Genomic DNA, 15,000 nt, shown 5'->3' on the forward strand with positions numbered 1-15,000 from the left:
AGCTTGCTGGGTTGGCGAATTAGTTTTTATTGTTTTGGTTTACATTTACAGTATTTTCAGTCACATTAAAAAAATGTTAGTAAATTATTTCTTAATCTGAACACAATTTCTTACTAGAAGAAAAACTTTTCCTTCACATCAAGCTTAATCTTCTCCAGTACTGTAGTGTTTTTCTAAAACTGCAGATTTACAGAAAATCCGCCAGAGGGCACCACATCTTTGGATCCGGAATGGAATTGAAACGGGACCCTTGGAAAAAAAGGAAATAGGTAGGAGAGAAAAAAAAACTATTCGAGGAAACACACCCAGGATCACCTTTGTCACAGACTCGTGGAAGACTGAAACCAAACAAGGGGAAGAGAGCGAAAACTGAGGAACCAGACACTGGAATACAGACTACTGCAGGAGGAAAAACAAGGAAATCAAAGTGAAAGTAAGAGAACCAAGTTTTTGCAGGAGGGAAAGTGACTTCCTGGTTTTAACATTCTGTCTGTTTTCAACCTCACTCAGACAAAATGGCTTCCAGCTTAGAGGAGGATCTCTGTTGTCCGATCTGTCAGGACGTCTTTAAGGATCCGGTTCTTTTGTCATGTAGCCACAGCTTCTGTAAGGAATGTGTGAAGAACTGGTGGAGAGAGAAACCAGTAAGAGAGTGTCCTGTTTGTAAGAAGAGATCTAAGGATGATCCTCCCTGTAATCTGGCTCTGAAGAATCTGTGTGAGTCTTTGTTACAGCAGAGAAACCAAACAGCTTCAGAGGGTCTCTGCTCTCTGCACTCTGAGAAACTCAAACTCTTCTGTCTGGACCACCAGCAGCCAGTGTGTGTCGTCTGCAGAGATTCAGAAAAACACACCAACCACAGATTCAGACCCATCGATGAAGCTGCTCAGCAACACAGGAAGAAACTTCAGGAAACTCTGGAGCCTCTAAAGGAGAAGCTGGAGCTCAGGAAGAAAGTTCAGGAGGAGTTTGATCAGACAGCAGAACACCTGGAGGTCCAGGCCCGACACACAGAGAGGCAGATTAGGGAGCAGTTTAAGCAGCTTCATCAGTTTCTAGCAGAGGAAGAGGAGGCCAGGCTGGCTGAACTGAGGGAGGAAGCGGAGCAGAAGAGAGGGATGATGAAGGAGAAGATGGAGGCTCTGAGCAGAGAGATAGCAGCTCTTTCAGACACAGTCAGAGCCACAGAGGATGAGCTGAGAGCTGCAGACGTCTCATTCCTGCACAACTACAAGGCTGCAGTGGAAAGAGTCCAGCGCTGCCCCCTGCTGGAGGATCCACAGCTGCCCTCAGGAGCTCTGATAGACCAGGCCAAACATCTGGGCAACCTGGCCTTCAACATCTGGAGCAACATGGAGACCATGGTGACCTACACTCCTCTGGTTCTGGACCCAAACACCGCTGGTCCATTAATTCACCTTTCTGAAGATCTGACCAGCATGAGGGCAGGAGAGGATCAGCAGCTTCCTGATAATCCAGAGAGATTTGATAATTATTACTGTGGTTCTGTCCTGAGTTCTGAGGGTTTTAACGCAGGAAACCACAGCTGGGATGTTGATGTTGGAGACAGTGAATACTGGTTACTTGGTGTGATAGAAGAATCTGTAGAGAGGAAGGGAGACATAGAGTCTGGATTGTGGTTTATAGTGTTCCATGAAGGTAAATACTCAGCAGATTCTCCATCAGCTCTTCCCACTGGTCTCTCAGTCCAGAAGAATCTCCAGAGGATCAGAGTGAATCTGGACTGGGACAGAGGAAAACTGTCCTTCTCTGATCTATATACTAACACACACATACACACCTTCACACACACCTTCACTCAGAAGATGTTTCCATATTTTGACACTTTGTATAAAGTCAAGATCCAACCGATGAAGATCTCAGTGATCAAACAGCAGCTCTGATGATCTCAGCATGAAGAATAAATTAATCCTTATTGATCAGATGATTGATTGGTTTTATGATTGATAGTTTGCTGAGTTGGTGAATTTCATATATTTTTTAACTCCGTTTTAAATCAGGAAACTGGAGATGATCTGATCATCTTTGTGTTTTCCACTGTAATGTTTTGAACATTGTAGTTATTATTTAAAACAACTTGACGTAAACAAATGACTAGCAGCTGGTTGTAAGCAGAATGGGAAGCTTAATAAATGTATTAGTAGCTAGTAAGAGTGTGTTTTGTTTTTCTTCACCACCAAAATCTTGCAGCGACATTTGCTGTTTCTGTTTTATTTACGAAGGACTACAAAATTAAAACAACTTTACTATCACAAAATACGTCCAACCGGCTGCACTGGACTGCTTGACTGGTAAACAAAATAAAGACACAAAAATCTCAGATGAGCAAAAACATACATTTATTATTTCATCTTCACCCTCTGGTCAGATGTCCAAAAAATAATCTACTTCATTTTGTTTGCTACATTATTATTTGTCCAAATGAGCTGCTTCTAATCCAAACCTGAAGTCATTTGATGTTTTTCTTCTATTAGGAAGAATTTCATGCAAACGAAAGTGTCAGATGCTTCAAGGGAATTGTTAATTATATTTCACAAATATCTCTTGTTAATCTGAAACAGAAAAAATAAAACCAATAAAAGCAGATAAAGTTATCAGGTTTGTTGGTATTAATGGCTTTGTGCGTCTGCCATAGATGTAAATCCCTGTGCGGTCAGGACCACTACCAGTCTCATACCTTATTTGGAAATGGGACCATTACACTCCGGAAGTACAGGGGGTGCTATTTCCAATATTATCAGCGGCCTCTAGCTTTTAATTTCTTTTGAAATCTGTGATATATCTTCATTTTGAAGAAGGATCATCACTTTCAGTATATTTTTGAACTTCTCTCTTTTATTTACTTCAGCTCAGCTCACAGTTTTTAGCAAATTCTGTAGTTTTCGGTGTACTTTTTTGGGAAGTAGTACTTTTTGATGGATTTTTATTTTTAAATTATACATCAGATGTGGTTGACATTTTCTGGTTGTCTTCTAGAGGTGTCCCTCTGTCACTGAGAAGTGAGAGTTCTCACTGGAAACAGAGTTTTTAAGCAATAAACATGGCAATTTGCAGGGACAAAAGTAAAAACATGCTTTTTTAATAGGCTTTTATTTTGGAATTGAAAATCAGATCGGGTTGACATTTGCTGGTTTTGTTCCAAAGGTGTTCCTCTTCCACCCAGAAGTGAGAGAAATCGCTGGAAACAGAGTTTTTCAGCATTGCATAATGTCCCCAATTATTTCTGATACATAATTTCTTTTTGCAACTGCAAAAGAAATTTTTGCAGTTGCAAAAATTTGGCTCAAACATGGACCAGATGTGCACTTTTATTGTGAAAAGCAGCATATAAATGGGTGTACCATAATGTCTTGAGCTGCCGTACATGTGAATATCTTGGAATATAATATTTCAATTATATTTAGCAATATAACTCTTACTTTAATAAGAAGAGTTTGAAAAGAGGGAGCGGCTGAGCGTTGGCATTAGCCAACAGCTCACTCAGTATGGGAGCCGAGAGTAGAGGGGCAAATAAAAAATATGCCTTTATTTCTTACCATCTTTAAAACCTTAGAGCCTTTAAAACCGCAAAATACAATCTGAATATTTTTCTCGTAAACTCTGGTGCTGAGCCTTATGTTTCAGTTATGATACTTCCCAGATATTCAATTCCTACATATTTATAGGTTCTCAGCCATAAAGGACATGGAAAAAACCCATCAAATATAAAAGTTTAGAGCAACTTAAGTTATCATTTAAATAACACATGATTTCTGTTCAGATCCACTGTAATAAATCAATATTTATGAGGAATTTTATTAAGTGGAGTTACTTATTAAAACTTGTTTTTGTTTAGTGCGTTAAGTTTTTGTAAAGGTGAAGCAGAGATTAGATATGGGACTGAACCAAACTCATATCTGAAACTGAAGATATGATCTGAAAAGGGGAAGAAAGCTTTCAGTGTGATGGCTCCCATAGCCTAGAATCAGATCCAGTCTGAACTCACGATGACAGAATTGATGTCACTGGACTTATTTCCAGCATTTCTTAAAAAAAGGTAACAAGATTCAACTGAACAGTGCCATTGCTTTAAAATTGTTTTCTATTGTTGTGTTTTATTTTGTAACCAGGTTGCTGTGTGCTGCAGGCCTTTGTCCAGGTCCCTCTTGAAAATGGGATCAGGATCTCAACGGGGTTTACCTGGTTAAATAAATACATAAATAAAAAATCTAAGCAACATTTGAATCTTATTTTGACTCCTATGGGACTAAGCAGGTTCTTTATTGAGAAAAACACATTTGCTATTCATTGCCACTTACTAGTCATTTTAATGGTGCATCTTGAAAACACACACAAAAAAACTAAACCACATTTTATGTTACATTTTACTGTAACTTTGCAGACCCCCAAAATTGCTCTTAAAATTTGCCCTGTTTATGATCCCTCCCAATAATAAAATGGGATTTACGCATTTGGTTCGTACTGTAAAAATAAATTATATTTGTAATATTTACAAATGTGGTTTGTAAACTTTTCTTGTGGTTGGGCTGGAAAGATGTGATCCTATGAGTGGGAGCTGCGCCAGTTGGTGTTTGTGGCTGACCATTCGGTCACAGCACTAACCATGTTTTAGTCTTCACCTGTTGGACCTCTTGCACAAAGTCATGATCAAATTGTGGAGTTTTTCCAATTTTTAGTGGAACTAGGTGGGTTCACAGTATAAATTTATGAAAAAAAAAAAAAATTATATATATATATATATATATATATATATATATATATATATATATATATATATATATATAGGAAGCAACACTGATTGACCCGACGAGGGTCCCCGTTGTCAATCAGTGTTGCTTCCTAAGTGGACAGTTTGATTTCACAGAAGTTTGATTTACTTGGAGTTATATTGTGTTGTTTAAGTGTTCCCTTTATTTTTTTGAGCAGTGTATATTCTAACCCTCCATGGGTGGTCTGTTTCATCCTTTGAGCTCGGGTCCTCTACCAGAGGCCTGGGAGCTTGAGTGTTCTCCTCCAGTATCTTGGCTATGCCTAGTACTGCACATTTCTGGACTGAGATGTCTTATGTTGTTCCTGGGATCTGTTTGAGCCACTGCTCCAGTTTAGGGGTGACTGCCCCGAGGGCCCCGATGACCACAGGCACCACTGTGGTCTTCACCTTCCAGGCCTTTATCCAGTTCCTCTCTGAGGCCCTGGTATTTCTCCAGTTTCTTTTGCGCCTTTTTCCTGATGTTGTAATCACTTGGTATTGCTACATCCAATACAATGGCTTTCCTCTGTTGTCTATCCACCACCACCTTCTTTATATTTATTTTCTTTAACTTTCCCATTCTGCTGCAAAGTATCACGTTATTTGGAGAAGGATGAATAGTTCAGATGCGATTGTGAGGGAAAGTTGATCAAAAATTAAAGTGTTTGGGGAATTTTTTCGACGCTACTACAGTCGCTTAGATACAGCTCGCCCATCGTAACAGCCTTAAAGTTCTTCCTTATTGTAATCACAGAAAAGACTGGAAAACAGCACCCCCAAAATCCGCCTGGTGGTTAAAACGTACATTACATCCGTAGTGTTAAAAATTACCATAGAGAAAGAATAGGAAAAGTTGAGAGAGTATAGCTTAACTATTTTCACCAGGTGGCTGTGATTAAGACACATGGCCATCATTCGAGAACTTGCTCGATTGCGGGCAATGCCTTTTCACATTTTTCTTTCAATTGTTAAGAGATATAAGGACTATAAGACCATCTGAACCACATGGTTCCAGTAGTTTAGAGATTATAGAACCCTGGCATCTTCCTAGCAACTGTTATTCGATTCCTGATGGCTACTGGAGCCTTTTGTTAAATTTAGGGTTATTTTGTTTAAATTAATTTAATAGACTCTTGAGATCATCCTTTTGACAATCATGTGGCTCCACTAGTCCAGCGGAAGAATCAACAGAAATGCATGGCTAACTGAAGAATAACAGTCAACACAAAAAGACTATAATGCTACTTGGGAGCATCTGGAGATGCTCCCAAATGGCAACCCCTTTAGTTACCCTGGCTCCAATAGTTCAGTGACTATTTTCCATGTGCCTGCATCACTGAGGGCACCCGTAATATTGAACTATGCTGGTCAACACCATTTCAGCCTCAGGTTCAACGATTCAGGAACAGCAAAGAATGAAATTTGGAAGGCGTGATGGATATTCCCCAATGGCAGGCATAAAAGACATAAGCACTATGAGACCATTTGAACCACATGGTTCCAGTAGCCGAATGAATAGGGTGCCTGACTATACGTTTAGACCAGATATCTGAGAGAAACACAGGGGATCAAATCCCATGTGGAGCAGTGACCACCCTGCGGAGGAAACCCATTTCGGCCGCTTGTATCCGTGATCTCGTTCCTTCGGTCATAACCCAAAGCTCATGACAATAGATGAGGGTGGGAACATAGATCGACCAGTATTCCCCGACCAGGACGAAAACCACACTGCTGAATCCGAGGTTCGACTATCCGACGGACCCTCCTCTCCAGGACCCCTGAATAGATCTTACCAGGGAGGCTTAAGAGTGTGACCCCCCTGTAATTGGAGCACAGCCTCTCCAGGACCCCTGAATAGATCTTACCAGGGAGGCTTAAGAGTGTGACCCCCCTGTAATTGGAGCACACCCTCCGGTCCCCCTTTTTAAACAGGGGGACCACCACCCCAGTCTGCCAATCCAGGGAAACTGCCCCCGATGTCCATGCGATATTGCAGAGTCGCGTGAGCCAACACAACCCTACAACATCCAGAGACCACCTCGGCGACCTCGTCCCCAGAGACTGCAGAGCCCAACCCAGAGTCCCCAGGCTCAGCTTCCTCAACAGAAGGCATGTTGGTGGGATTGAGGAGGTCTTCGAAGTATTCTGCCTACCGGCCCACAATGTCCTGAGTTGAGGTCAGCAGTACACCATCCCCACTATGAACAGTGTTGGTGCTGCACTGCTTCCCCCTCCTGAGACGCTGGATGGTGGACCAGAATCGCCTCGAAGCCGTACGGAAGTCTGTCTCCATGGCCTCTCCAAACTCCTCCCATGCCCGAGTTTTTGCCTCAGCGACCACCTGAGCGGCATGCCGCTTCACCTGCCGGTACCCATCAGCTACTTCTGGAGTCCCACAGGCCAAAAAGGCCCGATAGGACTCCTTCTTCAGCTTGAAAGCATCCCTCACCGGAGGTGTCCACCCTCGGGTCCGAGGGTTGCCGTCGCGACAGGCACCAACAACCTTGCGGCCGCAGCTCCAATATGCCGCATCGGCAATGGAGGTACGGAACATGGTCCACTCAGACTCAATGTCCCCACACTCCCCCGGAACGTGTTCGAAGTTCTGCCGGAGATGGGAGTTAATGCTCCGTCTCACGGGGGACTCCGCCAAACGTTCCCAGCAGACCCTCACTACACATTTGGGCCTGCCAGGTCTGACCGGCTTCCTCCCCCACCACCGGAGCCAACTCACCACCAGGTAGTGGTCAGTGGACAGCTCCGCACCTCTCTTCACCCGAGTGTCCAAGACATACGGCCGCAGATCCGATGAAACGACGACAAAATTGATCTTTTCCACCTTCGTCCAACACGATGACATTCCTTCCTTACAGCACGGGTTCTGTCATTAAATCAAGGCTCAGGTTTAATCCTTGGCTGCCTAGTTTTTAATGGAGCAACCGAGTCCAGGATGGTTTGACAGGAAGAATAGAACCAGGACCAGAGCTCTTCTGTATCAGAGTGGAGGAAGTCAGATGATCCACAGAGCTGAAGAAAAGCAGTAGAGAACTGAGTGGCAGTGGAAGGGTTAATAATTCGACAGCGCCGAATCGCAGCACGAGTTGTAACTGCAGTAGGTGTCAAACAAACATTGAATAAAACAGGCAGGTGATCCGAGAACACAGAGTCACAAGTTTCCAGGTTAGTCACATGCAGGTCGTAGTAAATAACCAGGTCCAGTGTGTGTCCGTGCTCATGTGTACGGCCGGATACGGCCTGTACCAGGTTAAAAGAGTCCAGAAGGCTTAAAAAGTCCTTTGCCAGAGGTTTATCAGGACAACACACGTGTGAAGTCTCCAACAATAAGAACATGTTCATAGTTAGTTATAATCCCAGATAAGAAGTCAGAGAAGTCGCTTATAAAATCCTTATTATATTTGGGGGGCCGGTAGACGACAGCACAGAAAACTGGGTTTAGGTTTCTCATCTCAAATGACGTAAACTCAAAGCTGTCTGTAGAAAACACTGCTTACATTTGTAGTCCTATTTTTAAACAGTCGCTGTGCCTTCCCCTCCCCCCGAAATCCATGGTGAATTAAAGTAAGAACAATTCACTGGTAAAAGCTCAGACAGAGCACTGGACTCACAACACTTAGCCACTTCTCAGTCACACACAGAAAATCCAGGTTTTGGTAACTGACAAGGTCCCGAAGAATAAAAGTTTTATTCGCAAGCAACCTGGGGTTTATCAGGCCAATCCTGACAGGAACTGGATCATGGGCTTACACAGGTCGGGAAACCCGGCACAGCGGTCTCAGGTTTTGGAGACACTGTCGGCGCATGTTGAGCTGGGAAGGGCAAGGGCGGCGGTGCAGAGGGGCTTCAATGCCAACCACGTTCACCAAGAAGACATTAACGAGATCCAAGAAATGCCAAGGCACCCGAGAGCCCAGAAATGATCCATGTGATGATCGGGTAAAAGGAGAACAATGCGTCAGGTAAAACTTCAGCTTCACCAGCCGGCCGCTTCGTCTACCGGGACGATGACAACGTCTCTGCCGTGAAAGCAGTGCAGGAACCCGGAAAAGGTGACTCGGAATCACCGACAGAAGCGGGGACAAGGATTGTTGACCAGTAACATCAACTAACTCCATATCCTGGGCCAAAGGTTGGAGGTCTAGTAGTGTGCTGTGATCATACACCAGCAGAGACTCAGTTCCGTAGATGACACATGTAACCTGCACAAAATAATCAACCCGTATTTTATTTTGGCGGGTCAAACTGACAGCACACTTTCGGATCTCAATTGCTGTGGCTGCTGTCGCTGTGGCTAGCTGCTCATCTTGGCGTCTTCTAAACATATGGAAGAATAAGACTGGATCGAGCCTTATTAACATGGCCGAAGGATTAAATTGGGTGTTTTCTGTCGACCGCTCGACGGTGAGTCGTTGATTTACGTACTTTGTTAGTTTTTTCAGAAATAGAAATGCAGTGGCGACACGCCCACTCAATTTGTGTATTAGTGATTAAAAAATGGTCTTATTAATTAAAAGGTCATTTTCTTTTTGTTAATTTTGTGGCCGAATAGATCATATAACCTTGAAATGTTAAATAGGCCTTTTGATTTTGTAGATTCGTCCTTTAGGATAGTTTTCGTTACTTTTCATTGATTTTTGTAGACGGCCTATAGAACTCTGGGCTTGCTTAATTTCTTGGGAGTTGCGCAACGAACTAAAAGAGAAACAATTGTTTATTGAAAATGATATGAAAGTCAATTAAGTTTAATTGACTCTTGTCAATTAAACTTGGATACAATTTGAAAGTGCACTTTAATTTGATCTGTACCCTTGACTTGTAACTTTAATTTGGATCTGAATGTAACTTTTCCACCTTCGTCCAACACGATGACATTCCTCCCTTACAGCATGAGTTCTGTCATTAAATCAAGGCTCAGGTTTAATCCTTGGCTGCCTAGTTTTTAATGGAGCAACCGAGTCCAGGATGGTTTGACAGGAAGAATACAACCAGGACCAGAGCTCTTCTGTATCAGAGTGGAGGAAGTCAGATGATCCACAGAGCTGAAGAAAAGCAGTAGAGAACTGAGTGGCAGTGGAAGGGTTATAATTCGACGGCGCCGAATCGCAGCACGAGTTTTAACTGCAGTTGGTGTCAAAGTAACAGTGAATAAAACAGGCAGGTGATCCGAGAACACAGAGTCACAAGTTTCCAGGTTAGTCACATGCAGGTCGCAGTAAATAACCAGGTCCAGTGTGTGTCCGTGCTCATGTGTACGGCCGGATACGGCCTGTACCAGGTTAAAAGAGTCCAGAAGGCTTAAAAGTCCGTTGCCAGAGGTTTATCAGGACAACACACGTGTGAAGTCTCCAACAACAAGAACATGTTCATAGTTAGTTATAATCCCAGATAAGAAGTCAGAGAAGTCGCTTATAAAATCCTTATTATATTTGGGGGGCCGGTAGACGACAGCACAGAAAACTGGGTTTAGGTTTCTCATCTCAAATGACGTAAACTCAAAGCTGTCAGTAGAAAACACTGCTTACATTTGTAGTCCTATTTTTAAACAGTCGCTGTGCCTTCCCCTCCCCCGAAATCCATGGTGAATTAAAGTAAGAACAATTCACTGGTAAAAGCTCAGACAGAGCACTGGACTCACAACACTTAGCCACTTCTCAGTCACACACAGAAAATCCAGGTTTTGGTAACTGACAAAGTCCCGAAGAATAAAAGTTTTATTCGCAAGCAACCTGGCTTTTATTAGGCCAATCCTGGGCTTACACAGGTCGGGAAACCCGGCACAGCGGTCTCAGGTTTTGGAGACACTGTCGGCGCATGTTGAGCTGGGAAGGCAAGGGCGGCGGTGCGGAGGGGCTTCAATGCCGACCACGTTCACCAAGAAGACATTAACGAGATCCAAGAAATGCCAAGGCACCCGAGAGCCCAGAAATGATCCATGTGATGATCGGGTAAAAGGAGAACAATGCGTCAGGTAAAACTTCAGCTTCACCAGCCGGCCGCTTCATCTACCGGGACGATGACAACGTCTCTGCCGTGAAAGCAGTGCAGGAACCCGGAAAAGGTGACTCGGAATCACCGACAGAAGCGGGGACAAGGATTGTTGACCAGTAACATCAACTAACTCCATATCCTGGGCCAAAGGTTGGAGGTCTAGTAGTGTGCTGTGATCATACACCAGCAGAGACTCAGTTCCGTAGATGACACATGTAACCTGCACAAAATAATCAACCCGTATTTTATTTTGGCGGGTCAAACTGACAGCACACTTTAAGATCCGAGTCACACTCTGATCTCAATTGCTGTAGCTGCTGTCGCTGTGACTAGCTGCTCATCTTGGCGTCTTCTAAACATATGGAAGAATAAGACTGGATCGAGCCTTATTAACACGGCCGAAGGATTAAATTGGGTGTTTTCTGTCGACCGCTCGACGGTGAGTCGTTGATTTACGTACTTTGTTAGTTATTTCAGAAATAGAAATGCAGTGGCGACACGCCCACTCAATTTGTGTATTAGTGATTAAAAATGGTCTTATTAATTAAAAGGTCATTTTCTTTTTGTTAATTTTGTGGCCGAATAGATCATATAACCTTACAATGTTAAATAGGCCTTTTGATTTTGTAGATTCGTCCTTTTAGGATAGTTTTAGTTACTTTTCATTGATTTTTGTAGACGGCCTATAGAACTCTGGGCTTGCTTAATTTCTTGGGAGTTGCGCAACGAACTAAAAGAGAAAAACAATTGTTTATTGAAAATGATATGAAAGTCAATTAAGTTTAATTGACTCTGTCAATTAAACTTGGATACAATTTGAAAGTGCACTTTAATTTGATCTGTAAACTTGATCGCGACCTTTAACTTGAAATTCATTTGAAAGATTCCTGAGAAATACTTGATGGAATATAGTTTTTTATTGTAATTATTGAATGTTTGGTTAATTTGGATAACAGTTTAACCCTGTTTAAATGTGAAAGCTAATTTGTTTTCTTTTTATTTATGACCTTGTTTAGGTCAGGTTTTTTTCACCCGCTGTGTCAACCCAGGATGGCGAGCTACCCGGATCACCGCAGCTTTGCGGTAGGACTTAAATGAACCAAACTACTTTATGCATTCTGGATCTAATGCCTTGGATCATGGACTAAAAACAGATGGATTATTGATTGATGGACCATTAATCACCTTGGATTCACGAATGGACTTAAAATAGAAAAACCGCTTTGGTGTCATCAGGGTTTATTGTTTTCTTGTTTTTTGTTGTTTTTCTTCTTTGTTGTGTCTTTCAGTTATATTCATAGAAAATCACTGTTATTATAAATATTATTATTATTGAATATCTTCCTAAATATATGCAAGAATATACACTTGAATACAATAACTTGAACTTACTTTTTTTCTGATGGTGTTTTATTCACACACACGGGCTCCATAGCCGAACCTATCTGAGTGCCTATTATTAGACTTGGCCGTAGTCAGGCGCCTAGCCTTAAATAGCGTTACACACAGGTCAGAAACATTATAAACATAAGCAAACATGAGAAGACAGACGATGACAAAATTGATCATTGAACTGCGGCCTACGATATCCTGGGCAAGTGCACATATGGACACCGTTATGCTTGAACATGGTGTTCGTGATGGACAATCCGTGATGAGCACAGAAGTCCAACAACAGAACACCGAACACCCAGTGGCGTTCTGTTGTTGGTGCTGTCGGATTATTAACCCTTCTACTGCCACTCGGTTCTCTATTGCTTTTCTTCAGCTCTGTGGATCATCTGACTTTCTCCACTCTGACACAGAAGAGCTCTGGTCCTGGTTCTATTCTTCCTGTCAAACCATCCTGGACTCGGTTGCTTCATTAAAAACCAGGCAGCCAAGGATTAAACATGAGCCTTCGTTTAATGACAGGGCTGTAAGGAAGGAATGTCGTCGTGTTGAATGCAGGTGGAAAAAGAATAAATTGCAGGTTACTTTTCAAATTTTAAAAGACTGTTGACGTCTCTACCACAGAACCAGTGGTGTTCTGTTGTTGGACAGGACACCACTGAACCGTAACCCTCCAGGTCTCTCTGTCATTGCCCATGTAAGTCCCCCAGCAGAACAAGGGAGTCCCCAAGAGGGACACTCTCCACTACCCCCTCTAAGGACTCCAAGAAGGGTGGGTAATCTGAACTGATGTTCGGCCCTTAAGCACAAACAAAGGTCAGAAGCTGTCCCCCCCACCTGTAGGTGGAGGGAGGCTACCCTCTCGTTCACTGGGATAAACCACAATGTACAGGTGGCAAGATGGGGGCAACAAGTATGCCAACTCCTGCCCGGCATCTCTCACAGTGGGCAACTCCAGAGTGGAAGTATGTCCACCCCTCTCAAGGAGACTGGTTCCAGAATCAAAGCCATGCGTTGAGATGAGACGGACTATTTCTAGCCGGAACCTCTCAGCCTCGCACACTAGCTCCGGCTTCTTCTCCACCAGAGAGGTGATGTTCCACATCCCAAGAGCCAGCTTCTGCAACCGAGGATCTGCAACCCTCCCTCGCCTGTCGCCCATTGCACACTGCACCAGACCTATTTGGCCCCTCCGACCGGTGGTGAGCCCATTGGAAGGGGGACACATGTCTCCTTTTTGGGCTGAGCCCGGCTGGGCTCCGTGGGTAAAAGCCCGGCTACCAGGTGCTCGCCATTGTGCCCCACCTCCAGGCTTGGCTCCAGAGTGGGGCCCCGCTGACCCGCGTCTGGGCGAGGGGTCTTCGGGTTGCGCTTTGTCTGGTTCTTCACCTAGGCCCTGTCTGCCTTGGGTGACCCTACCAGGGGCATAAAGCCCCAGACAGCATAGCTCCTAGGGTCATTGGGACACTCAAACCCCTCCACAACGATAAGGTGGCAACCCAAGGAGAGAAATCCCCATTGTTAGCAGAAATACAGGCCCCAAAACCAAATTTCACTTAGGGCTCCATGGAGGCTTGGGCCGGCCCTGCTTGTAAGCCTTTCCACAAGTTTAAGTATTCTTACAAGCAAAACAATATTAATATAACTATTTTAGCTTGAGTCTTATCCAATTACTCAAAATGTTTAGATTTCATTCTTTAAAACTTTCATGCTTTGAAATAAGGAATAGTTGAAAGGGAAGTGGGATGATCTTGGGTTTCTTGACAATGTTTTAATTTGTTCAGATTCAAGTAGTCCATTAATTAGTTTTCAAGAGGGAAACTCAGAATCAAGACAATATATTATATTGGATATAATTCACTCAATTTTCAGGATTAAAAATCGTGGTTCTCAGTTTGGACTCCTGCCCACATTGGTGTGGTAGGAAATTAGTTGGCTGATAGTTTTACTAAGTGTGCTTCAAAAAAATAATGTTGTTAATTTAAATATTAAATGCATAAAACAAGATAAAAAAATGTAAGGGTATATCAAGAAGAAGTGGCAAGAACAGTGGGATAGAGAAGATAATGTGAGGTTTTATTATAGTAAAGAAAAGTTGTGGAATTAAGAAAAGGAAATGGAAATAGAAAGGAAGAAGATATTATATCCAGAATAAGGTTTGGACATAGAGGATTAAACAGTACTCTTAAGATAATCAATAAACATGATCAACAGGTAGTTGTAATTATTGTGGAAAATAAAAACAGTACATCATATTTTCTTAGAATATAATAAATATGGACGGCGAACAGACGTGTTACTTAGAGAGTTAAGTAGAAATAAAATAAGTTAGATATTAGAGAATTGTTTCATCGATCCTCAGGGATGTAGCCTTCAGTAGTATTTTTAATTTTCTAAGAAGAACGGGTATTATGGGGAGAATATAAGCATCTGGTCCATACTCCAATCTGGAAGGTGAGGTAATGCATCTGTAAGTTGTTTGCCAATCGTCATAAAAGAAGAAGAAGAAAATCAGGAAATAGTTCAGGTAGAAAAAATATTCGAGGAACACCCAGGATCACCTGTGTCACATTCCTTACACCAAACTACTGACTCAAGGCAGACTGAAGGAAAACAGAGAAAACTGAGGAACCAAATGCTGAAACACAGACTGCTGGAGGAGGAACAACAATCAAACCAAGTGAAAGTAAGAGAATAAAGTTTCTACAGGAGGGAAACTGACTTCCTGGTTTAACTTTCTGTGTTCTGTGTTTTAGCTTCACTCAGTCACAAAATGGCTTCCAAGTCAGAGGAGGATCTCTGCTGTCTGATCTGTCAAATGTCTTTAGGAT

The 15,000-nt window shown here is 42.7% G+C and overlaps 1 protein-coding gene across 1 annotated transcript; it reads left to right on the forward strand.

Moving 5' to 3' along the window:
- The first annotated feature begins 241 nt into the window (after window positions 1-241).
- Window positions 242-2,172, forward strand: LOC145554125 (nuclear factor 7, ovary-like). Its single transcript, XM_081613505.1, has 2 exons — window positions 242-433; window positions 511-2,172. The coding sequence occupies exon 2, from the start codon at window positions 516-518 to the stop codon at window positions 1,902-1,904; it is 1,389 nt and encodes a 462-aa protein (XP_081469631.1). The 5' UTR covers window positions 242-433; window positions 511-515; the 3' UTR covers window positions 1,905-2,172.
- The last annotated feature ends 12,828 nt before the right edge of the window (window positions 2,173-15,000 follow it).

Source organism: Poecilia reticulata, chromosome 12, assembly GCF_904066995.2.
Source record: "Poecilia reticulata chromosome 12, P_reticulata-male-v2, whole genome shotgun sequence".
Classification (NCBI taxonomy): domain Eukaryota; kingdom Metazoa; phylum Chordata; class Actinopteri; order Cyprinodontiformes; family Poeciliidae; genus Poecilia; species Poecilia reticulata.